Source organism: Dasypus novemcinctus, chromosome 5, assembly GCF_030445035.2.
Source record: "Dasypus novemcinctus isolate mDasNov1 chromosome 5, mDasNov1.1.hap2, whole genome shotgun sequence".
In the NCBI taxonomy this organism is placed as follows: Eukaryota; Metazoa; Chordata; class Mammalia; order Cingulata; family Dasypodidae; genus Dasypus; species Dasypus novemcinctus.
This window is the reverse complement of record NC_080677.1, coordinates 155,035,116-155,060,559: the sequence shown is the minus strand read 5'-3', so window position 1 is coordinate 155,060,559 and position 25,444 is coordinate 155,035,116. Positions and strand designations below refer to the sequence as shown.

The following is a 25,444-nucleotide window of genomic DNA, read 5'->3' as shown; positions in this document are numbered from 1 at the left end:
AGTGGTAAAGCCATTTGGCTTGTAGATTTGGCCTGGTCCACCCTGCGTGGAATGTGCACTTTTGGGCTTATCTATATAGTTAGGTTTCTTCCACAGTAATTCATTCCACCTAATGAGTGAGAGAAAAGAAATGAAGCAAAGTCTTCAAGAAGTGCCTTTCAGGAGTCTATGTTGCAGCTGAACTGCAGTTGATTCACTTTCACCAAATCAGTGCTTCACCTCCCAGCCCTGCTTCTGCTTCTATGACTTGAAGCACACTGGGTGACTCCATACCCTTTTGTTAAGATAATCATCCACATATTAGCCTTTTTCCCCGAAATCAAAATCCTTTATCGAGTTCACCATTAGAACCTTGCATCTATCTCCAAGTCCTAGATCAGTGCTTGACATGGCGCTGAGCTGCCACACTCTCAGGTCAGTGAATCGAGCTGAAGAACTAGAATGTCCCCAGAGCATGTGCCTGAGAATTCAAGGCAGGTAAATGTCACGGTCACATTCTAATTGCCTGCTGTCCTTGAAGTTCCAAATCACAACTCAGGAGAATCAAGTCAGTTTAAAGTGGGGGGGAGGGGGGGAGCGTGGGAGAGAAGCCGATGGTCCAACCTCAAATTAAAGACTATCTCCATGCTACCGGGCTGGGAGTCCACTCCATGTTTGTGCCACCTGATGTGCAAGCATGTGCATGCATCTACCCGAACCTGGACAACAGACACTTGGAAATGATTGTGACACCCTAACCAGACCCTTCTCTGCCAACACTCTGCAATGTCTCCCATTTGTTTTAACCTGTAGGAAGAAGGAGGATTTACAGATGATAGTGCCATTTCTAATCTGCTTTGGGTAAGCGTGACGCTAACACGGGTCCTCTAGGTCGTAGCCAGTCAGGCCTCGCCATCCGTAGTTCCCGCCGTCCGGAATTCCCACCATCCGGAATTCCTGCCGTCCGGAATTCCCACCATCCGTAGTTCCCGCCGTCCGGAATTCCCACCATCCGGAACTCCTGCAGTCCATAGTTCCCTTTCATGCCACCCAGTTTGGCATTCCTTCTGGAGGCAAGGAGCTCCACTTCATCCAGAGAGGAGCCCCGATCCTGACTCCTTACATGGATTCTTAAACTTGTCTAATGGGAAAACTATGAAGGGTTTAAAGAAGATGGTATTTTTTTTATAATCTTAAAACTGCCCAGGAAATTCTCGGTTCTCTGCAACCATGTATCCTCTGGAATTTGCAGTGACCTCATCATTAATTCATTTAATTACTGCACAAAGCTGACTTGGGGATATTGACTATTGCTTGTATGAGTTGATCTTAGGATTCTGGGAAAAAATACAAGACCAGGAAGGACTCTTGAAAAGAGAACTGAAATTGCAATGAGTCGATTAACATTCTGTGAGAAAAATCGTTTTTGTCTCCCCTGCCCCCACCCCACTTGGATAAATCTTTTCTCACTTCTAATCCTCTTGCTTTGCTCTCTAGGAACCTGTTTATGCTTCTACTTATTCTCCTGCTATTCCTGCTGCCCATAAATGCCTGTCTTTTGTATCTATTAATCAGGTGAGGAAAAGCCTACACACATCAAGCCTCATTGCAATTTCTGAGCCATAGGGAGGCACTTGTCTTTCGTTTGGGCAAGTTGCTCCTTTGCTGCATTTCACTGGGCGGGGTAGGGGGCTGGGTTTTTTTAATCAGTTCTCCATCTGTTTAGTCGCATCCTTGGCTCAGGCTTTTAGGTAGTCCTGATGGTTTTGAGTTACCTCATGTCCACGAAACCAGTTGACGGGAAGTGTCTGCCCCCTTTTAATCTCCAAGCTTTATTTCCTAAGTTGAGTCAGAAGCCCAAAAACTACGTGGCTATGTCGTGGCTGCAGCCCAGGCGGGATGTCGTCTTACCACGGGACGTGCTGGAGGCAGTTTGGGGTGTGGCAAGGGCAGGGGTGACGATGCATGATGTCTCTGGTAAAATGTCAGACAACAGAGTCCTGTCTGCAAGCCCCAGCCTCCCCTGCATCCATCTGGGCTCCACCCTGTTGGTGCCTAATGGGCGACAGTCTTTAAAACTGAAAATGGCAGCCGTGGTTTTTTCCCAATTCCCTGTGGATTTTCCCTGGTGTCAGAATAGCCATGCAGGATGACTGGACATGCTTGTCCCTGAATCCCGGGTCTGACAGCAACCCTCTCCCTGTATCTGAGGGACTTTTCCAGACCCTTCTCCTCCTAGGGTCTCTGTCTCCTCATTGGAACTGGGATTTTATTATGCCCATGGTGGCCTCTAACCAAAAGTCAGGAGTTTCCTGTTCCTTTGGGACCACGAATTGGCCAAACAGATCTTTGAATAAGAGGCCCAAGATTTCACGTACTAAACTGAGAGGTTGGCTAAACAGTGTATTGGGTCCTCTTCTTTGTCCTTCATATGTGGAAACTCCCATTTTCTCCTCAGCTGGCCTTTTCTGTCTCTCCACTGGGTCTGTGCCCTTGAAGTTGGCTATGTAGACGTGAGGGAGCTCAGCGCCAGTGCAGCCTGCCAGCACCCACCCCCAGGAGGGTAAAATGCTGAGCAAACTGACTGGCCCATCGCTAAGAGGAAAATGGGTTTCCGGAAAAAAAGCATTTAAATAAGACGTCAAAGGAAAAGATGTTATTGAACAGTCTTGAAGTGTATGTACTTTTTACATTAAAAAAAAAAAAACAGGTTCCACAGGCAGTTTCCATTTTGTCACTTCAAAATTAAATGCCTAGCTTTTTTCATTGCATAAAAATTCTTTATTTTTTACTGGACCATTTTTCCAGGTAAGTATTTTACGTGCCTGTTATGTAGCGATAGCTCACCAGTGTTTTCTGAGATCAAGGGACCCCTTTTCCTTCCTCAGCCCTAGAGTCCTAAGATTCAACAATGCCAAGAGCCAGCCAAGAAAACAGCAAGCAAGCTCTTTCTAAACGGCCGTTTGTCTCTTGGGCATCAACACGCATTCTCTTTTCCCTCACATACCTGTGACCTGCCCAGAATAAGAAATCTTTCTTCCCTTCCTTTCACGTTAGAAGCTGGTAGATGGTGACACGACCTGATTTGGTTGCTCGGGGGCTTAAACGTCCTTGTGGCTTTTTGCCCAGCTCTGTTCAGGTTGCCTCAAGCTTCCTGTAACTGCTGTCAGGCAGAAAATACCCTATGGAGTAGGAAAAGGTAAATTTGCTTAAGGGTGCACAAAATTCTAAAAGATGCTACCATCTTTGAGAATTTTGAAAAATGGAAAGTACTGATTTGTCACTTTATTTCTGTTACTTAACGTGTGCTCTGATAATTTCTTGCTATAATTTAGTTTGCCCAGATATGGGATAAAAGTATAAAAGCCAGATCACAATATTTTTGTTGCATAAAGCTCTCCAGTCGTGAAAGCATTTACCCTCAAATCTGTACCATTCCAAACAATATAAATTAGTTCTGCTCTCTTGTTCTATATCACATCCCTATGGCAGAAACCTTAACTGAAATCTGTGCTGTGATTTCTCAGTAAGTATGGAGAGAGGAAAGAGGGAGAGAGAGAGGTCATCAGTAACAATGTAGCAACCTGAAAACATTCTTGCAGCTTGAGGCTCTGCAGTTTCAAGCTGTGTCCTACCAAGTCTTTGCATTTAAGAGCAGATGATCCTTTCTTCCCAGCTACTTCACTACCTTCTACACACATACACTTGGTCCCTTCTCCATCCACTCTCACCACTCTCACCACCTCGTTCATGGGATTTACATCTGGAAGAGCGAAGGGGTGATGGGGTAAGGCTTCTATTCATTCTTATCCTCAACATGAGCGAAATCTGGAAAGTGTCACAGTACGTATTATTACAATACATCTTATGTCCTTGAAAAGAGGAAAGAAAAATTTAGAAGGGAAAGGTAAGAAAACAACAATGAAGTTTTAAGCTTTAAAAAAATGACAATGATATCATCATATTTGTTTCCATATTTTGAGTTCTCAGATTTAATAGCAGTGTGGGATAAAGTGTTAGATTCTTCCCAATGAATAAACTGTATATTCCATACTCTGTTATAGAGCAAGGTAAAGTCACACAGCATGAATTAGGAGGCCCAAATCCAACCCCACCATGTAGCAAAATTACGTAGCAACTTCTAGAAAAACAAAAGCTTTTACATTTAATATTGTAACTTACAGGGGAGGGAAAATATTCCTTTTTGACACAGATCTGGAAAACTTAATGGATGCTTTAAATCTTAAAAACCACTATATCTGCCCAGGACCCAGATCTCTCACGTCCATGCAAGCTCTGGGGAGATGAAACTTTTGATTCAGGGCACACCATTTTTCTGAGTCATTAACTACACCCAAGTACCACACCCTGCCTGGGAAGATGAGCTACCTCGAGCTAGTGCTCTCGGGCCCTTTGGAGAAGCAAACTTTCTTGGCACTTTGTATGTTTCTAAAAGTATTTTAAGCCAAGTTCCATATTTGTTTGATTAAAATTCATGGCTGGAACTTCATTTTCAGCGAAAACTTACTTTCCTGAATGTCGATGGAGCAATCTCATGGCTTATTTAATAAGGGTATGTAGTTCCCAGAGTTACTGGAATTAGGGACATCTCCTCCATCATGAGAGGGAAAGTAACTATATATTTTAACAAAATTCCAGACTTGGAGATGAGTTTGCCATATCAGGCAGGGCATGCCCATATACCTTTTACCAGATCCGCCAATCGTTGCCATCCACTCCCGCCCCCCTCCCCTGCCCTCCTGCCCCTTTTTCCCCTGAACCGTGTGTGATAGCTTGAAGACAACTTGCTCCTTTCCCTTTCAATACTTCAATATAGTTCCTGAAGTCAAAGATACCCACTTACATGACCACAATAGAGTTATCAAGATGAGGAAATTTAACATCCGTAGGATGTTTCCTTATCTCATCCACAGTCATATTCAAATTGTGTCCATTGCCCCCCAGTAATGTGGTTTTCAGTCCCCACCTCCACCCCATCTACAACCCAAGCCAGGATCATGCATTGCATTGCATTCTCATGCCTCTTTAGGAAAACATTTTTAGCCTTTTCTAAACTACCAAGAATGTCCAAATCCATTCTGGCTATGAGTGCCCTGTAGCAGAATCCTGGAAAAGGAAGATTCACAAACTGGACGGTGGAGAAGTTGATTCATGGCGGAAACCACATGTCAGCAGTGCAGAGCTGGGTTCACGCTTCTGGGAAGGAAGGAAAGGCCCCTTTCCTGGGTCGTGTTCCCTGCCTGCCCCCAGGTTCCATCACTCCAGGACTTGAAGAAATGGGCTGTGCAGATGTCGACTTCCTTCCGTCCTTTCCTTCCTGTTGGTCCACTGAGGGAAGCTGGTGGGCCATGGTGGATGGAAGGTGGAAGAGGAGAGGCCCTGAGCCCCTGGGGCGTAGCCCCCTCGAGTCTGCCAGAGTCCCACTGTGGAGGCCCTTAGCATCGTTCCATGTGCCCTGAGCTTGCCTGAGACATCTTATGCAAGGAGAAGCTCCTCCTGCTTGAAGAGGAGCTGCAGAAGCTGCCAGAGAAAGTTAAGGAGAGCTGGATGCACGTGCCCTGGCCAAAATGGCGTTCCTCAGGCCAGAGACGATACTGCAGTTCAAGCCAGAGAACCAACCCAGGAGGCTGTGGCCACCGGAGAGCCGGTTCCTAGGATGGTTTCGGGATGGACGGCCGGGAAGCGCTCTCTGTTGGCGTGGAGGACTTGTCCTCCCATCCCCCTGCTCGGCATTACCTTCCACGACCGGCCCTGGCCCCTGCTCGCTGGCCCCAGCCCAGCCAGGAGAGGGGCTGTGTGGTCAGAGGAGGGAGGGTAAGCCCTGTCCTGCCACCATTTTAGGACTTCCTGCCCGGTCTCCCCCACCGTCCTCCTCGCTTCCTCCCAGCCTCGTTTCTGTTCCTCAGGCCACGCTCGATTCCTCCAGCCCAGGCCTGGAGCCCCTTCCTCTGCCTCCATTCTCACTTCTCATCCCTTCCTCGGCCCAGCCCACCTCACCCTCCCCCCTGTCCCTCTCATCACAGCGTGGTTCTGCTCCTTGCCCTAACTAGCTGCCGTGTCCCCAACCCCAGGCTGAAGGCTTTGGCTTACAATTGAAGAGACCACTCTCTCCAGAACCCCCTTAGGGACTTCTGAAAGTGTTTTTAGGTAGAAGCTATTCTAGAAGGACACTGTGTCTGCAGCAGAATTCCCTTCTGTGGGCTGCCCCGGCTCCCGCCTGCCCATGTGACACTTGCCATAGAAGAGCTTGCAGAGTCCTAGAAAACCATCTTAGGGTGGGTTTCCTGCTAACCAGTTTTCTCCCTACTGAGTGTAGAGGATGAAACCATTCACCTGGACTGGGAGCGGTGTGAGCGCAGGTGGATAACTTTCCCGATCAGCTGATTTAACCAGATAGGTAGATGGAGCAACTCTAAAGCTCTGTGAAGGTCATGGCTTAAAACAACGGCTGCATTTTTGTTTATTTTTGCAAAGTCTCATTTTGTGTTCCAGTGTGTCAAACAAATGAGTGAAAAAGCAAAGTTTTAACCTAAAGTAGATTCACTATCACCCATGGCAATCCCTAATCCAAGTCGGAAAGCGTAAGGAAGCCAAGCCATTGCAGAGGCCAGTTAAGGTAGAAAGTTTCTGGAGCTTTCCAGAACACGTGTTACTCCTCTTTATTCGCCTGCTTTTAAGCCCATGCACCACGACAAGCTGAAGTTCATGTCTGCCATGTCTCTCTCCCGTTCTCTCCTTTGTCCGTTTTCTAAGCAGTGGGTCGCGGAGAGTCGAGAGAGCCAGATGACTATCGAAGAGCGGAAGCAGCTCATCACGGTCAGGGAGGAGGCCTGGAAGAGCAGGGGCAAGGGGGCGGCCAACGACTCCACCCAGTTCACTGTGGCAGGCAGGATGGTGAAGAAAGGTCAGTGCGCGCCTGCACTCGTGTGCCGTGGGCTCACACCCGTGCATTCGTGTGCCATGTACACACGTGTGTGTGCATTCGTGCGCCGTGTGTCCACGTGCATTTGTGTGCCCTGTGCGCACGCGCGTGCATGCATTTTCGTGCCATGTGCCCACGTGCATTCTTGTGCCCATGTGTGTTTGTGTGCCCGTGCCGTGGGGGTGGGGTGTGATTGCTCGATTACAAAAGACAAGCTCTGGCCCTTTTTAGCTTTCACTTTACTGAAGCTCTCTCAGTGCTTTGGGGGGAGGTTCTGTGAGCTGTCCCTACTGAAAACGCTTTCTTTATGAAAAACCAATGTCATTTTTGATCTAAGAAGCATATTCACTATTTCAGATATTACCTGTTTTGAAATTGAACTCAGGTGTCGAAAGCAACTGCAAATCAACTAACAAATCTAAGTCCTTTCCCATAATGACTTTCAACTTGTTTCCATTTTCTTGGAATCTGGCAACTAGTTAGCCCAAATAAGCCTTTCTCAATACAGGAGTTTATCTCCTCTCCCCCTCAGGTTGATTCCAAGGTCCCCTTCCATCCAGCCAGGTTTCCATGGTTACAAAGCCCAATTTCCAGATATATTTTAACTAGCCTTCTAAAAGATGTATCCACTTCCAAGAAGGAGGAATTTCTCCGCAGAAAGTCATTTTTCTGCAGCTGATGTCTCTTGGAACTGTTTTGAAGCCTCTCCCAAGATGTATGAATGGGAATGACATTTCCTGTGGTTAGAAAAGTCATCACAGAGCTTTGAGGCTCCATGCGAGTGTCTGGAACCTCCTGTCGGGCTTTTTTTCTATCCTGTACTGAATGGTTAAGATTCAGGGTCCCTTTGTCACCTGTATGCACCTACCTTCATATGCTAAGCTATTATACTCAAGCAAGTTTCCTAACTTCCTGGTAAAAGCATTCACATTCAATTCAAGTTAGCTCATATTGCTGTAAGTTACAGGTTTACCTTCCCTTGTTCTCAAAGCCTGTAGGGACCCTCACTTTTGTAAAGCGTGTCTAACTCTGTGCAGGTGCATAATAAACATTTGCAGAAGGGAGGGGAGAACCTTGGATTTCAATTAACTCAAATCTGGTGGAAGAATCCTTCCTAGCAAATCTATTCTCTCCTAATCTTGGACTTGTCAAAGGATGATGGAAGATAGATCACGCTCATAGAATGGGTGACATTTGCCTGTTTTCATCATCAGACTCACAGAACTGTGTATAATCATATTAAACTATTTCCCCATTAGTCCCATCCCTGTTGGAACAAAAGGCAGAACCTTTGGCCCAGAAAACGTATGTAGACCTGGAGCCGAGATCATGAAGCAGAGCTGAAATCTTCTCTCTTCCAGCCTGAACTTTTATCCTGCTGACTTTCTATGTTGGTTTCTCTTCTCTTCTCCCATCTTACAAATCATAATTTATTTGTACGCAAGCCCCGCTACCCAACACCATTGCACCTTCCACAGTGAGGTCAGAGATGCTAGAGTAGCACCTGACATGCCCCAGTTCTGGCTGCATCAGGGGCTCAGGTGACCCCGTCATTTCTCTTATGCAGATTTGGAGAACAAGGTAAGAGTAGTCCTGAATAAATTGGGCATCTTTATTTAATAGGTGGTATATAGCATGTCCAGGAAGAAATTCTCTTGGACATCTGCTTTTTTTTATCCCCCCCCCCCCGTGACTTTTTTGCATGCTCTGTGTCCATTTCACCGAACATTCTTCTGTCTATATTTATTTATTTTTCCCTCCCTCCTTGCAGCTTGCTTGCTGTCTGCTCTCTGTGTTCATTCGCTGCTGGCTCTTTTATATTCTTGCTTGTTTCCCTTCTTTTGTTGTGTCACCTTTGCTTAGTCAGTTCTCCATGGCATCTGCCGGCCAGGCGGCGCTCCATGGTGTCTGCAGGCCAGGTGGCACTCCACAGCGTGCAGGTGAGCCTGCCTTCACAAGGAGGCCCTGGAATGTGAACCCAGGGCCTCCCATATGGTAAACGGGAGCCCAACTGATAGAGCCACAGCCGCTTCCCTGGACATCTGCTTTTTGATGAGTCTTTTTTCATTTCAGATTTTTTAAAAATTTCAGGACTTTGAGGGTTTATGGAAATATCATGTGTGAAATACAAGGTCCCCACATACCATCCTTTTTTATAATAGTTTTTTAAAATTTTATTTATTTTTTTCCTTATTAGAAAAATTGTGGGTTTAGAGAAAAATCAAGCATAAAATACAGAATTCCCCTATACAAGCCCACCACTAACACCTTGCATTGATGTGGAACATTTGTTACAAATGATGACAGCACATTTTTATAATTGTACTATATTTTTTAAAGGTTTATTGATTTGTTTCTCTCCACCCCCATTGTCTGTGCTTGCTGTCTGTTCTTTGTGCTTTCTGTGTCTGCTCATCTTCTTTTTTTTAGGAGGCACTGGGAACCAAACCCAGGACCTCACATGCAGGAGGGAGGTGCCCAGTCATTTGAGGCACCTCAGCTCCCTGCTTATTGTATTTCTCATTGTATTTCCTTGTTGTGTCTCCTCATTGTGCCCATCACATCAGCTTGCTGTCCTGCTCGTCTTCTTTAGGAGGCACTGGGAACCAAACCCGGGACATCCCCCCCTCCCATGTGGTAGGCAGGCAACCAACTACTTGAGTCACATCTGCTTCCTGTTTATAATTGAACTATTATTTAAAATCCATGGTGGAACTTAGGGTTTCCTGTTCACATACTGTAGTTCCATGGATATTTAAAAAAAATTTTTCTGCTACAATCTAACATTTTTTCTGATACAATCTAACATTTCCCTTTTTAACTATATTCATTTATATATATCAGCACTGTTAATTGCATTCACAGTGTTGTGCTACCATCTCTACCATCCATTCCCAAAGCATTTCCATCATTCCAAACAGGAACCTGTGCATTTAAGCCTTAGCTTCCCATTCCCTATCCCCACCCCGTCCCCTGGTAACCTATATTCTAGATACTGACTCCAGGAGTTTGCTTATTCTAGTGTTTCAAATCAGTGAGATCGTACAATATTTGTCCTTTTGTTTCTGGCTTATTTCGGTCAACATGATGTTTTCAAGTTTCATCTATGTTGTCACATGTATCAGGACTTCACTTCTTTTCATGGTTGAATAATAGTCCATTGTATGTATAGATCACATTATATTAATATTTATTTAATCGACAGTTGATGCACACTTGGGTTGCTTCCATCTTTTGGCAATTGTGAATTATGCCTCTATGAATATCAGTATGCAAATATCTGTTCAAGCCCCTGCTTTTGATTCTTTTGGGTAAATACCTAGTTGTGGGATTGTTGGGTCATATGGAGTTCTATACTTAGCATTCTGAGAAACTGCCAAACTGTCTTCCAGAGCAGCTGCACCATTTTACATTCTTACCAATAATGAATGAATCTTCCTATTTCTCCACATCCTTTCCAACATTTGTTATATTCTGAGTTTTTTTTTTTAATAGCAGCCTTTCTAATGGGTGTGAAATGCTATCTAAGTATTTTTTCTTTGGTTGCTTGTGTTTTGGGTTTAAAGTTGTATTAGTCAGCCAAAGGGGTGCTGCTACAAAATACCAGAAATTGGTTGGTTTTTATGAAGGGTCTTTATTTGGGGTAGGAGCTTACAGATACCAGGCCATAAAGCATAAGTTACTTCCCTCACCAAAGTCTATTGGAGCAAGATGGCAGCCAACGTCTGCAAGAGTTCAGGCTTCCTGGGTTCCTACATTCCTGGGGCTTGCTTTTCTCTGGGTTCAAGGTTCCTTTCTTCCTGGGGATGGCTTCTCTTTTGTCTGTGAGCTGACTTCCCAGGGCTCCAGCTTAAGTCTTTAGCATCAAACTCCAACATCAGAAACCCTCACATCAAAAGCTCCAACTCTGTCCTTTGCCATGCCTTTCATCTGTGAGTCTCTACCCACCAAGGGGTGGGGACTGGGTGGGGACTCCATGCCCTGATAACTCAGTCATGCCCAGGTACAGATCAGATTACATACACAATCCAATATTTCTTTTTGGAATTCATCACTTGTATCAAACTGCTACAAAAGTCTAAGAAATCATTGCCTAACACAAGCTCCTGAAGATGCTTCCCTACATTTTCTTCCAGGAGTTTGAAAGTTCTAGCTCTTATGTTTATGTCTTTGATTCATTTTGAATTGGTTTTTGTATATGGTGTGAGGTGGGGGCCCTCCTATTTTTTTTTTCCCAAATGGAGATCCAGTTTTCCCAGCACCATTTGTTGAGGAAACTGTTCTTTCCCAATTGAGTGGTCTTTACCGCCTTGTCAAAAATCAGTTGACTGTAAATGTGAGGGTTAATTTCTGAGCTCTCAATTCTGTTCCATTGGTCTATATGCCTGTCCTTGTGCCAGTACCATGCTGTTTTGATTACTGTAGCTTTGTAAAAATTTTAGGATCAGGAAGTGTGAGTCATCCAGCTTCAGTCTCCTTTTCCCAGATGGCTCTAGCTATTTGAGGCCCCTTACCCTTCCATATAAATTTAATGATTGTTTTTTTCATTTTTGCAAATAAGGTTGTTAGAATTTTGATTGGGGTAGCATTGAATCTATAAATTATTTTGGGGAGTATTAACATCTTAATGATTTTTAGTCTTCCAATTCATAAACACAGCACATCCTTATATTTATTTAGATCTTCTTTAATTTCTTTTAACAACATTTTGTAGTTTTCTGTAAGTCCTTTACATCCTTGGTTAGATTTAGTCCTATGTAGGGAGTAGAGGTGGCTCAAGTGATTTAGTCCTATATATTTGATTCTTTTAGTTGCTATTCTGAGTGGAATATTTCATTGATCTTTTCTTCTGATTGTTCATTGCTTGTGTATAGAAGCACTAATACTTTGGTGTGTTGATCTTGTAATAATTCATTTATTATCTCTAGGAGTTTTGTTGTGGATTTTTGAGGATTTTCTGTATTATGATCATATCATCCACAAATAGAGAAATTTGACTTCTTCCTTTGTAATTTGGGTTTCTTGTATTTCTTTTTCTTTCCTAATTGCTCTGGCAAGAACTTCCAGTACAATGCTAAATAACAGTGGTGACAATGGACATCCTTGTATTGTTCCTCAGTCTTTCACCATTAAGTAAGATATTAGCTGTGGGATTTTTCATAAATGCCCTTTATTATGTTGAGAAAGTTCCTTCTATTCCTAGTTTTCTGATCTTTTATCATGAATGGATGTTGGGTTTTGTCAAACGCTTTTCTGCATCAATTGAGATGATCATGTGATTTTTTTTCCCTTCATTTTGTTAATGTAGTCTATTACATTAATTGGTTTTCTTATGTTGGACCAACTTTGCATACCAGGGATAAATCCCACTTGATCATGGTGTATAATTCTTTTACTGTGCTGTTGGGTTCAATTTGCTAATATTTTCTTGAGGATTTTTGCATCTATAGTCATAAGAGATATTGGTCTGTAGTTTTCTTTTCTTGTCGTATCTTTATCCAGCTTTGGTGTGAAAGTGATGTTGGCCTCATAAAATGAGTTAAGGAGAGTTCCCTCCTTGTATTAGTCAGCCAAAGAGGTGCTGATACCAGAAATTGGTTGGTTTTTGTAAAGGGTATTTATTTGGGGTAGGAGCTTACAGATACTAGGCCATAAAGCATAAGTTACTTCCCTCACCAAAATCTATTTTCATATGTTGGAGCAAGATGGCTGCTGACGTCTGCGAGGGTTGAGGCTTCCTGGGTTCCTCCCTTCCAGGGTCTTGCTTCTTTCTGGGCTCAGGTCCTCTGGTTTCTCCACAAGGTCAGCTGTAGACTATGAAGCTCTCTAGACTTTGCCTCTCTCCACAAGGTCAGCTGTAGACTATGAAGCTCTCTAGACTTTGCCTCTCTCCACAAGGACAGCTGTAGACTATGAAGCTCTCTAGGCTTTGCCTCTTTCCACAAGGTCAGCTGTAGACTATCCAGCAAATGACTCTGTCTCTCTCCCTGGTGTTTCTGCCCAGTCTAAAGAACTGTCTCTATTCCTCTTTGTTCTTTTCCTCGCTCCAGTTTAAGGCTTCAGCATCAAACTCCGACATCAAAAACCCAACATTAAGAACCCTCAACTCTGTCCTTTGCCATGCCTTTTATCTGTGAGTCCCCACCCCTTGGTGGGGACTCGGGGACTTGGTGAGGATTCAAGGCCCTAATGACATGGCCCAATCAAAGCCTTAATCATAACTCAATCATGCCCACATACAGACCAGATTACAAACATAATCCAAAAACTATTTTTGGAGTTCACAACCATAGCAAACTGCTGCACTCCCCTTCAATTTTTTGGAAGAGTTTGAGCAGAATTGGAAATAATTCTTCTTGGAATGTTTGGTAGAATTCCCCTATGAAGCCTCTGGTCCTGGGCTTTTCTTTGTTGGGAGGTTTTTTATTACTGATTCAAGCTTTTTACTAGACATTGGTGTGTTGAGTTTGTGTGTTTCTAAGAATTTGTCCATTTAATCCAGGTTATCAAATTTATTGGCCTACAGTTGTTCATAGTATCTACTTATAGTCCTTTCTGTTTCAGCAGGGTTGGTAGTAATGTTCCCCTTTTCATGTCTAATTTTTGTTATTTGTATCCTTTCTTTTCAGTCTAGCTAAAGGTTTGGTAATTTCGTTCATCTTTTCAAAGAAGAACTTTGGTTTTGTTGATTCTCACTATTTTATTGTTTGTTTCTGTTTCTTTTATCTCTGCTCTAATCTTTGTTATTTCCTCCCTTCTGCTTGCTTTAAGGTTAGTTTGTTCTTCTTTTTCTATTTCTTCCAGTTAGGTCTCTAATTTGAGAACTTTCTTATTTTTTTAATATAAACATTTAGAGCTATAAATTTCCCTCTCAGCGTGGCCTTTGCAGCATCCCATAAGTTTTGTTATATGTTCATTTTCATTCACCTCAAGTTTTCCCAATTTTGCTTCTGATTTTCTCTTTAACCCATTGGTTGTTTAAGAGTATATTACTCCTCAGGATAGAGGAATAAAATATTGATTAGAATGGACTTACTATATATATTCTACTATATATATTCTACTATAGAATTATTGTGACTCTAGCAATGGAAGAAATTGTATCACTGATGTGGAAACAGTGGCCATGGGAGTTGCTGAAGGCAGGGAGTGGGATATGGGGGCATTTTCAGGACTAGGAGTTGTCCTGAATGAAATTGCTGGGACAGATGCAGAACATTATAAATCCTGCCATAACCCACTGAATGGACTGGGAGAGAGTGTAAACTACAATGTAAACTATAATGCATGCTGCGTAACAATGTTCCAAAATGTATTTCTCAAATGCAATGAATGTGCCACACTGATGAAATAAGTTGTTGATGTGGGAGGAGTTGGGGGTATGGTGGGGAGTGGGTTATATGGGAACCTCTTATATTTTTTATTGTAACATTTTGTGCTATCTATGTATCTTTTTAAAAAATTATTTTAAAAAGTATGTTGCTTAATTTCCACGTATTTGTGGGTTTTCCTTTTCTCCTTCTGTTAATGATTTTTATCTTCATTCCATTGTGGTAAGAGAATATACAATGTATGTTTTCAATATTTTATTAATTTTTTAAGTATATTGATTTTTTTTTTTAAAGAAGCTTTAGATTACATAAATGTTACATAAAAATATAGGGGATTCCCACATTCCCCAACTCCTTCCACTCACACAGTTTCCCACATTAACGACATCTTTCATTAGTGTGGTACATTTATTACAGTTGATGACCACATATTAAAGCATTGCTACTAACCATGGACTATAGTTTACATCATAGTTTGCACTCTGTACAATTTTATTGATTATGACAAAATGTGTAATGGCCTGTATCCATCATTACAATGTCATGCAGGACAAGTCTAATGTCCCGAAAATGTCCATGTCAGCTGCAGGCACTCCCTGTTCCTTGGGATGGGTGTTGTCCATCATCATCTTTTGACCCAAAACATAGTCTATCCTGGAGCACCTTGCATGTGCACTTGAGAAGGTCATGTATTCTGTTTTCATTGGTTGCAGAGTTCTAGATATGTCTCTTAGGTCTAGATGGTTCGTTCAAGTCCTATACTTCTTTATTGATCTGTGTCTAATTTGTCCTGTGTTATTGAGAATAGTGTGTTAAAGTCTCCTACTGCTAATATAGAATTGTCTATTTCTTTCTTCAAATCTGTCAGTATTTGCTTCTTATATTTTGGGACTCTGCTGTTGGGTACATATATTGTCCCTTTTATCAGTAAGTAATGTCCATCTTTGACCCTCATAATGGTTTCTTACTTAAAGTCTATTTTATCTGGTATTAGTATGATCACCCAGCTATCTTTTGCATGGTATGTTTTTTTCCATCCTTTCACCCTCAGCCTACTTGTATCTTTGACTTTAAGGTGAGTTTCTAGCAGACAGCATATAGTTGGGTCATGCTTTTTTATCTATTCTGCTGATCTCTGCCTTTTGATGGAGAGTTTAATACATTTACATTTAAAGTCACTATGATAATACAGGTCTTTATTCTGCCTTTTCACTTTTTAGCCTTTGTAAATCTTATTCCTTTTTTGGCCCTCACTCCTTATAAAGACTACTTTCATATTTATATGCTTTCTTGTACCATATTAAGTGCCTTCTCATTTCTATCTGGATATACTTTTCATCTGTTTTTCTTGTGGTTTCCATAGGGTTAAAAGTTAACATACTGAATACGTAACAGTTATATTTGGTGCTTAACTCCAGTAGCATGCACAGATCCTTTTGCTGCACACCTCTCTCCCCCCACCATTTTTTGTACTTATCACTTATATCTTTGCACATTGTATATCCAAAACCTTAGACTTACTGTTACTTTTTATGCATTTGTATTCTAGCATCATAATTTAGCAGCCTCTTCCGCCCGCTCTTCCCTGAACTTTCAAAATAGTTGTTTCAGATTTTTCCTGCTTGTTTAATAGTTTGTATTAGAAGTACTGAGTCCTAGAGCTCCCTACTCCACCATCTTCCCTGGAAGTTCGCCAGAAACCATGGGCAGCTGCTTTTTCTGTGTGGACAAAACTGTATCCTTTTGTTCTGGTATTTGTCACCACCAGCTGTTTCATTTGAGTCACAAGATTTTTCTGATTCACAGGGCAAGGACTTCCAATTTCATTTGCTGCAGAATAAAATAACCCCCTTGCTGTAGCCTACAGAGGCAGGACCACCCACTCATCAGGGATCAGTGGCACAATTCTGCCACCCTACCTCACCATGAATCAGTGCACACCAGATAGCACCCTGATTTTCATTCTCTCACCTCAGAAAACCCTCCTTCTCCCCTAGCCTTGTTTGGGCCTGCTCCCTTTTTAACAGGGAGCTTGCTTGCTTCCACCTAGCAATTAGTATTCTAGGCATTCTAGGATTGTCCTGGAGGAAGAGTGCTCAAAGCACATCTCTGAATGAGAGGTGTTAGAATGTCCCCAAAGAGATGAGGTGCCTGGTATTGGAGAATTAATTACCAAGAGGTATGGGGTGAGGGTTCATGTTGTTTTAATATTTTGTAATTTAAATCTGTATGCCCTCACCCAGTACCAAACAATCCTCCTCTCTAGCCTAAAAAGGGCTGTCCCCTCCCGCCTGGAGAGCTGAGTGCTCAGCAGGGGAGACAGGGCATGGGGATATGGCCCCACCCTCCCACAGGACCAAGGAAAGGATGTTGCTGGTTGCTTTGGAATCAGACCTCTGAGTCTGCTATTTATTGACTTCAAAGTTAATTATCTCCATGCTAATGAGTTCTTCCTTGTCTCCTACGCATCCTTGTAATAGGTAATGATTCACTGCCCCAGCCTGAGATAAACCTAGTGCACCAAATTTTACTTATCTTTATAGTCCTTCCAGAAAGTTTCCTTTCTCACTTTGCAGGTCTGGTAATTGAAATAATTACATATACGTTTTTTAATTGTATTGACACCATCGAGCAATTATATGTATACATTGAGTACTTCTAAAATTTTACCAAAAACTTAAATTTTTAACCACATTTCAGTATTTTTCCTTTAAACTTTTGGCTTTAATAAATGCCTGTCCAGCTGACAGGAGGAAGGAGCAGAGTAATCCATTCATTTATTTTCCTTGCAAGCAATAGTGATTTATATATTCACCAGTCTACCAATGTTATTCTTTCAGGGATGCTTAAAGAATCAGTGTCATCTGAGGGGTTCACATTTATTACAAATAAATACGAAGAACATTAACAGGCCGTTTTGTTCTTTTTACATGCACTGTTAACTTCCCTTTCCAACACCTTCTATTTATGTTAGCAAAAACTGCTCATCTCTCTCTTTTTTAAGGTTTCTTGGTCCAACTGGATACCTTCTCCCTGCTAAAACTCCCTCCTTTCCCCTTCACACAAGCTTTGAAAGAGCCCCCACTCTCCTTCTTCAAAAATGAGTGAAAAGCATTTCACCAATTCACAGCCACCCTGGGACATTGCAATACTTCAGCCCTCCAACAACCTCAAGTCTCTTTCTTCTAGAAGGTCAGCACTCTTTGGGTTATTGCTCAGTGCACGCACCCTGAGTGATGCCCCAAGGCCAGACTGTCCCTCCCTCACTTCAGTGCTGGAATCACTTGCCTACTGGTAGGACACAACTCATTCTCTACTTCCTCTGAGGGAGGTGGTACAAATGTGCCTTCTCCTCAACTACCCCTTGCCTAAAACTCACAATCCCATTAGGGCAAGTACATCCTGATTGCCTCGTGCAGTGCCTTACTCATTTACATGTCTGTGGACCTGGTTTCCCACCTCTTCATTGTTCATTGTTGAAGGTCAACAACCACAGCCCATAGAAATAAGAAAACCCTTGCCTAATTTGCACCTGTCTTACACAGCCATGCTTCCTGCAACAGGTGTGTGGGTGTCATGTGCATGTGTCTGAGTATGTATATGTGTGTGTGAGCTTGTATCAACTCTGTACCTTGTGAAATCTACACTGGGGTAATGGAGATCCTTCAGAGTTCTGGGAATTTTTGGAAATGATACTGAGCTGCTAAATATTTCCTTTGTCTGCCTGCAGGTTTGGCCTCACCTACTGCCATAACTCCAGTAGCTTCCCCAGTTTGCAATAAAACAAGGGGCACCACCCCAGTTTCCAAACCGCTGGAAGGTAAGTCATTGAGGCACCCCATATACCAATGGCTCTATGATCAGAAGAAGTCTTAAGGGTGCTCTCTCATTGATGCTTTCTGCTTGCTCAGATATCGAAGCCAAACCAGACATGCAGTTAGAATCTGACCTGAAGCTGGACCGGCTGGAAACCTTCCTAAGAAGACTGAATAACAAAGGTGCATCACAGAAGCCAGAAGAAAAGCTTTGGGTTATATGCTTCGAGCACACTGTGGTTCTTATTTTCAATAAGTAGCTAAGGAAGACTTAAAAACCTGCTCCTCTTTCAAAATCTCCAAACCCCAATTCTGATCACTTTTTCTCCTCAGCTGAATTGTCTGCTTTTCTTCTATCCTGTCTTCACTGGTTCATATTTTAAGCATTATCTTTGTTACCTTTCAAAAATGAAGTTGCTGGTCAAGACTGAATTGTAGGCTCTGATTGACTTGATAATGTGCTAAATTTGGGGACCCCGAATTATACATTTGTTCTTGTATCTAAACCCTTAGGATAGCATCCAATCAGAATAGTTAACTCAGTAATTTTGTTTTTCACACCAAAGCCAGATCAGTATACATATATAAATTTGACATCATCTTGGGCCCCTGATGAACTTTAAATTGTGTCTGTCAATTTCCAATAAGGTAAAAGCTGATATTGTTTCCAATAATGACGTATGATTTCTTAAAGAAAGTTCTAGTAAATAAATATTCAAACGCAAAGTCAGTGAAGTACACAGAATTTTTTAAATGTGTAGAAACAGTCTCTTAATAAAAATGTCCAGTACTTGAAACTTAACCAGTCCTAGGAGCTGCGAGCCCCTCCTTTTGACGGTGACTCCTAGTAAGTTGAAAGTAAATCACACAAACAGCTACTTTCAAACAGAAATATAAAGGTATAATAACTAAACTGCCAGGCAAGGAATGCAAACAATCAGAAGTTTATTACATACATGTGACAGTAATCTAGCCCAGGGGTCAACAGTCTATGACCCAGAGGCCAGAGACAACCTCCACCTGTTTTTGTAAATAAAGTTTTATTCGAACACAGTCATACCCCTTTGTTTCTATATCATGGGTTTGCTTTGGTGCCACAACAGCAGAGTCGAGTAGTCACAAGAGGTCGTATGGCCTCCATGCAAAGCCTAAAATCTTTACTACTTGGCCTTTTGCAAAAAAAAGTCTGCTAATCCCTGATCTAGACTGAGACTGAGGCTGGTTCTACCCCCAGTAGGAACAGGAACGAGTTAGGAAAAGCGTGCCTCGTAGACCTGTGTGCAGGCCAGCCTCGCTCTCCTGCCCTCTTCCCGTGGGAGCTTTGTTGGGGTCCTTAGGTGAGATGGCAGGTGAAGCCGAGGAGGCACCTGCCAGGCCCTGTGCCTCAGTGTCAGGTTGTCCTTGCTCCTGGAACTTAGGGGGATAAGTACCTTTTTAAATGTTGCAGGGCGGAGTTGGAGTCATGTTTTCATACACGACTTCTGTTTCCTTGTTTGCTGCTAGTTGGTGGGGCGCACGACACCGTGCTCACTGTCACGGGCAAGTCTGTCAAGGAAGTGATGAAGTTGGATGATGACGAAACCTTTGCCAAATTCTACCGCAGCATGGATTATACCGCGCCGAGAAGTCCTGTGGAGCTGGACGAAGACTTCGATGCTATTTTCGACCCGTACGCACCCAAGTGAGTTATCTCCCCGGCTCTCTCTCCCTACTGCTCGGAACGGCTTCCTTGCTTGGCTTCCGCCCCGCATTTTTGTAAGGCTCTTCTCCCGCTCAGTCATCGTCTGCAGCAGAACTCTGGCTACGGCCGCTTTATTATTCCCTGGAGCAGAAGTGACATCCTGGGCGGTAGATGAAACATGTGTGCCTGGAACACCTGGGCACCCAGGCAAAAAGCCCCCAGTGCCCGGCCTCTGCCACAGGTGTTTGTCCGTCAAAAGAGCACAGAGTTTTTCACATGACTTGAATATTGTTTTGCCAGTTTTTAGGTTAACATAGTTTAACAGATTTCTATACCTGTCTTTCATCTGACATATTGGATGCTTACCCATGACTTTGAAAAACTATTTGGATTATATGGGCCCAAATTAATACAATTAACTAGGAAATCAGTAAAGAATATTATTTTATGATCATCTCTAAAACTCAGTCGAGCCGAGGGTTTTCTCAGTGATGTCCAAGGTTTTCTCTTCACACAGAAGGATGATGAAACCGCCATGGCCACCCATAGCTCCACCTACCTGGCCACCCAGCACCCATAGCTTCTCTTTCCCAAGAGTTCCAGCAAAAGTTCCATTCCTGATTTCTTTAGTTTATCTTGAGTCCAAAGTCCATCCTTCAATCAATTATGGTGGCCAAGGGAAGGAAGATGGGCATTGGCCGGACCTTGACCTCTGGATCCCCTCCAGGGCAAGGCGGGGGTCGGCGGTAGGGGTAGCATGAGGTCAAGCCCCAAAGGAAAATCAATATGCTGTTAACAGGAGCAGGTAGTGCATGCTGGGCAGAGAAAACCCATAGCTGTCCATCCCATTTTTGTATTCTTTCCTACAATATTATCAGAGTGACAGTCTCATTCAAAAGTCTGGCTCTATTTTATGTTTGGATATTATGAATTACTCCTTAAACCTGCCCTGATATATTCTTTGCCTATTTCAATTTGTTCAGTTAGTTTCAGTTGGCATGTTTCGATTTCCTACCTTTAAAAAATGAACAATTTGCCATTTCCCACCTTAAAGTAGTGATTTCACCAGTTCCCAATCTTCTCCCAACCCAAAGGCCATGCTTAAATTGTTACAGATAATTGTTTAAGTGTACATGTGTGTGTGTGTGGTTGTACACAGTGGCGTGGCTGCGGAAGCTGCAGTGGGGGCGTGCCGGGGGCGTCTATCTCCCCCAGTCCTCTCTCCTGCCCCAGAGAGGTAGTGGGGGGTGGTAGTCAAGGCTGTTTGGGCATGACTGTTTTATTGCAGCATGTTCTTATTTTTCAGAGAGGGCAGTGGGTTGAGAGGAAGCTAGTCATGGAGGGATGGCGAGGGAACTGAAAAACTCAAACCCAGGAGAAGGCTTAGTCCAGAAAAAAGAGGGATAAATCGAGAAGCAAGAGCCATCAGGACGTTGCTGAAGCTTGCGAGTGACGGAAGCAGCCGACGGGTCCTGTAGTCTTCCCAAGGGAGAATTAGGCCCCTCACCCGGGCGTGTCACGCAGACCTCCTCACGGTGGCATGACCCGCTCGTGAAGTCGATGCCCAGGCAGGGACTGGGGGACAGGGGGTCTGCCCTGGCTGGGATCTTGAAGGACGTCGGCTCAACGCCCCCAACCCCACTCCAGGACCCTCTGACTCCGGGTCGGGGGCGGCAGGTGGGTGGAGGAATTTTAGGATCAGGAAATGAGATGTGGTGTCCCGCTGCTCCAGGCCAGAGAGCCCAGAGAGCCCTTTTCCAAACACCCGGGGTTTGCAGCGGGACAGCGGCTCTGCTCTGCCCCCCAGGCTGACGTCGTCAGTGGCAGAGCACAAGCGCGCCGTCAGGCCCAAGCGCCGGGTTCAGGCCTCCAAAAACCCCCTGAAGATGCTGGCAGCAAGAGAAGATCTCCTCCAGGAGTACACTGAACAGAGACTGAACGTGGCCTTCGTGGAGTCCAAGCGGATGAAAGTAGAGAAGAGTGAGTGCTGGCGTCTCCATCTGCCTGGGCGGGGACCCGGTGGGAGGTTATTTTAATCCTCTCTTGTTTTACTGCCTGGCAAAGGTCAGCAGGCTGCTCAAGAGAAACATTTAAATAAAAATGAGTACGTTTACACTCACACATGTTCCCCCCCAAAAAATCCCCAGCCGGGTCCCAAATGCTTTTCACAGAAATTCTTAGGACATGCATCATTTAATTTGTTTAATCAAATTATTCTGTTTTTCTGGGGTTTCTTTCAAAAGGTAGGAGGAGAAGGATATTTCCGAGTTTTATAATTCAACCCATTTTTTAGCTCAGAGGCACCCGGAACACAGTAATTCTCCACTTGATCTTATTCAAGAGCAAATCATTTGATCTCTCCTGGGAAAATGTCCCAAATCACTGCTTTTCCTAGGCCTAGGTTTTTCTATTACTAATTAATGGCTTGAGCCAGTGCTTTTCAAATGGTTTTTGACAGGACCCTCAGGCTTCCTGCCTGGGGATGTTGGTTGGACTGGGGGCAGTTGGGAACAGGGGGGTAACAAATGGGGAGAGAGGAGGTGGGCTCTCAGCTAAGCAGCTCTGCTTTTTTTTTCTTTTCAATTTACTTAAGAATATATATATATTTTTTTGTCTTTATTTTTTTAATATGACATTCAAAAAATATGAGGTCCCCATATACCCCCCACCCCCCTCACCCCACTCCTCCCCCCATAACAACAATCTCCTCCATCATCATGAGACATTCATTGCATTTGGTGACTACATCTCTAAGTGCACTCTGCTTTTATCTGCCTAGTAATTTGGGGTTCCACAGCTCTGAAGCAGTGGTTTTCTTGGTGGAAATAATCTCGCCATTTTGAATAGTCTTGCTATGACTTTTATTATCTTATATTCCTCCTATACCCATTTCCTTTCTTAGAAATGTGGTCTTCAGATGAAGAGGCTGTCTCTTCATTATACTTTGTTTACTAAGTACATTTCCAAATTACTTAGCCGTATGAATTGTCAAGCCGCGTTATATTCCTTCAGTGTCAGAACCTGATCCCAGAGAAGCAATTTCCAGAATTTCTCTCTGGCTTATACATTTTTTCAAACAATGACTGGAGAAATAAAGGTTTATTGGCAGAAATTTTCAATACTTCTCCTCCACCTCCAATTTTTGGGGATTCTGGGGGTTGATGCTGTGTATTTTCTGAAGCACATGCATTTGTTGGTCTACAGTGAAAACTCAGTATCTTGTTACTGTAGTCTGAGAGCAAGGACCTCACGAGAGCATTTAGTCAATCACTTTGCCTCTGGAAAAGATGAGAGCAAAACTGTCCCTTGCAAAGTCTCCCTTTTCCTACATATCAGGACTTTTGGTTAAAGACACCCAACAGCCTTCCTCAGGAGTGTACCCATATCTAAATCTGTTAGAGGGGCTGGGACAGCTTTCGGGGGTCCCAGCTCATGAGCTCAGCTTTGGATTTTGTGCTCGCGCAGCCCCCCATCTGCTGCTCTGCCCTTGTCTGTGAGTAGAGGGGGTGGCACTGTCAGCAAGCGGCTTAGACCCGCAATACTGGATTTAATTCTTAAGACGGGCAAGCACTGACCTAAGTAGACAAACTTGAACATGCATTCAAACTGAGTGTGTTTCTCCCAGAATTAACTTTTTTAACTTCCTCCAAAGTTGTTTTTTTTAACTTATCTCATTATAATAACATATATATTATAAAATTTGCCATTTTAACCATAGTTAAGTGTAAATTCAGTGGCAAGAGCCATCAGGATGTTGTGCTGTATCACCCACTACCATCCATTACCAAAACTTTTTGTCACCCTAAATAGAAATTCTGTACCCATTAGGCCATAACTCCCAATCCCTCTCCCCCACTAACCTTTAATCTTACTTTCTGCTTCTATGAATTTGCTTATTCCATATATTTCATATAAGTGGAATCATACAACACATAGCCATTTGTGTCTGCCTTGTTAATTTGTCGTAATGTCTTCAAGGTTCATCCACATTGTCACGTGTATCAGAACCTCGTTCCTTTTTATGGCTGAATAATAATCCAGTGTGTGTACCTTCTCCATTTTAGGATTACCTTTAAAAGAGACAAGTATTAAGTCAGTTATGAGCAATTTCCGATCATAAAGATTGCCACGTAACCCACACCTCTCGCTTCCCTCTGCCGCGTGTGTCCTTTCTCGCCCCTTCCCAGTGTCCTCCAACTCCAGCTTCTCAGAAGTCACCCTGGCAGGGTTAGCCAGTAAGGAGAACTTCAGCAACGTCAGCCTGCGGAGCGTCAACCTGACAGAGCAGAACTCCAACAACAGCGCCGTGCCCTACAAGAAGCTGATGTTGTTGCAGATCAAAGGTATTTGGGAGCCTGGTGGCACAATCCCCACGGAACAGGGTTCTGCTGGGGCCAGATGCTCCCAGCCGGAGAGGGGCAGGGGCGCCCTCGGGTGTGAGCAGCAGGAGCTATGCCTGCTGAGGCTCCAGGATCTCCATGTTTGTTGCGTATCACCTGCCCGCCGTGGCCCTGCCCTCCCCCACAGTCACCAGCCCCCCCCCAAGGCATTGTAGGGGACGCCCCAGGTGGCCACGGCCTCAGTTCTCCACACCGAGATGGACAAGCCAGAGGGAGGACCATGGCGTCCTTGAGGAGGACTTGGGGGAAGGAGGGCCGCGGAAAGGGGGCTGAGTCCACCCCAGCGCCCCCGCCGTCAAGGGCAAGGCACCTGGCGCTCTGCTCTACCTAGAGGCAGCCCCTGGCGGGGAATCCTCTGGACAAGATGCAGAACCATCCTCCACCCCTGCAGGTTTCGGGCGTGCTTCTGCATAGCCACCGTCCTTTGGGGAGTCTTTGAAAGACTTCCCTAGGGACAAGCGTGGATGATCCATCTCTGTCCCCTGTTCCAACCTGACCACTAACAAGTCATGTAGCAGAAGGACTTGAAAGCAGAGGAGGCGGCGCTTCCCTGGGGGCTGAATGCTGCTGAGCATCTCCCGTGGTTGACGGTGCCCACTCACGCCCAGCCTCTGTGCTGGAGGCGAATGAGTGAGGGGACAAAGGAGTATGTGGGTAACTTTCCTGAAGGAGAGAACCTTGATTAGTCCGTGCACAGGCCGTAAAAAGGCAGTGGTTGTGGCCCAGAGGAGGGGGCGGCTTTCTGGAAAGCCTCAACAAGGGAAGGGGATCACCGTGCTGCCCATTTTAAATCCCCCTCATGCCACCCCAGGCCCCGGAACACAAGTCAGTGGGCAAGAGCCTAGAACTGAGAGATTCTTAGCGGGAGTGCTGTACTATTAGTACTAGCTCTTGGTCCTGTGGAAACGATGACTCTTGCCCTGTGTTCAGGAAGAAGACACGTGCAGACACGGCTGGTGGAACCACGCGCTTCGTCTCTGAACAGTGGGGACTGCTTCCTTCTCTTATCTCCCCATTTCTGCTTCCTGTGGGTAGGAGAGTTTGCCAATGTCATAGAAAAGGCTAAGGTTCGTATCTGAAAGATGACAATTCTTTAATGACGCATCTCTGTCAAAACCTGTAGAGCGTTATTCCATTTGTCATATTACGAGCTTCTCAAATGCCAAATGTTGCCTTCCAGCCAAAAAGGGATAGCTAATGTTGATTTCCCTGAACAACCAGCTTTCATACATGCTTTCCTTGGGTGCTTAAGCGGGATGTTCTAGAAGGGCGTGACCTATACCTCCAGTGTTTAA

At 44.0% G+C, this 25,444-nt stretch overlaps 1 protein-coding gene across 17 annotated transcripts in view; it reads left to right on the top strand.

Moving 5' to 3' along the window:
• SVIL (supervillin) overlaps positions 1–25,444 on the top strand; it is a 235,390-nt gene that overhangs the window by 184,968 nt on the left and 24,978 nt on the right. For 10 of the 17 annotated variants that reach the window (XM_071215467.1, XM_071215466.1, XM_071215462.1 and 7 more), the window contains 7 exons: positions 6,757–6,904; positions 17,984–18,073; positions 18,165–18,251; positions 19,572–19,749; positions 21,557–21,729; positions 23,937–24,092; positions 25,080–25,216. In XM_071215467.1, coding sequence (XP_071071568.1) covers positions 6,757–6,904; positions 17,984–18,073; positions 18,165–18,251; positions 19,572–19,749; positions 21,557–21,729; positions 23,937–24,092; positions 25,080–25,216 — 969 coding nt within the window. Of the gene's footprint in view, positions 1–792; positions 841–1,476; positions 1,555–6,753; positions 6,905–17,983; positions 18,074–18,164; positions 18,252–19,571; positions 19,750–21,556; positions 21,730–23,936; positions 24,093–25,079; positions 25,217–25,444 lie in introns of all 17 variants that reach the window. The other 7 variants (XM_071215464.1, XM_071215463.1, XM_058297755.2 and 4 more) reach the window with 2 other exon arrangements.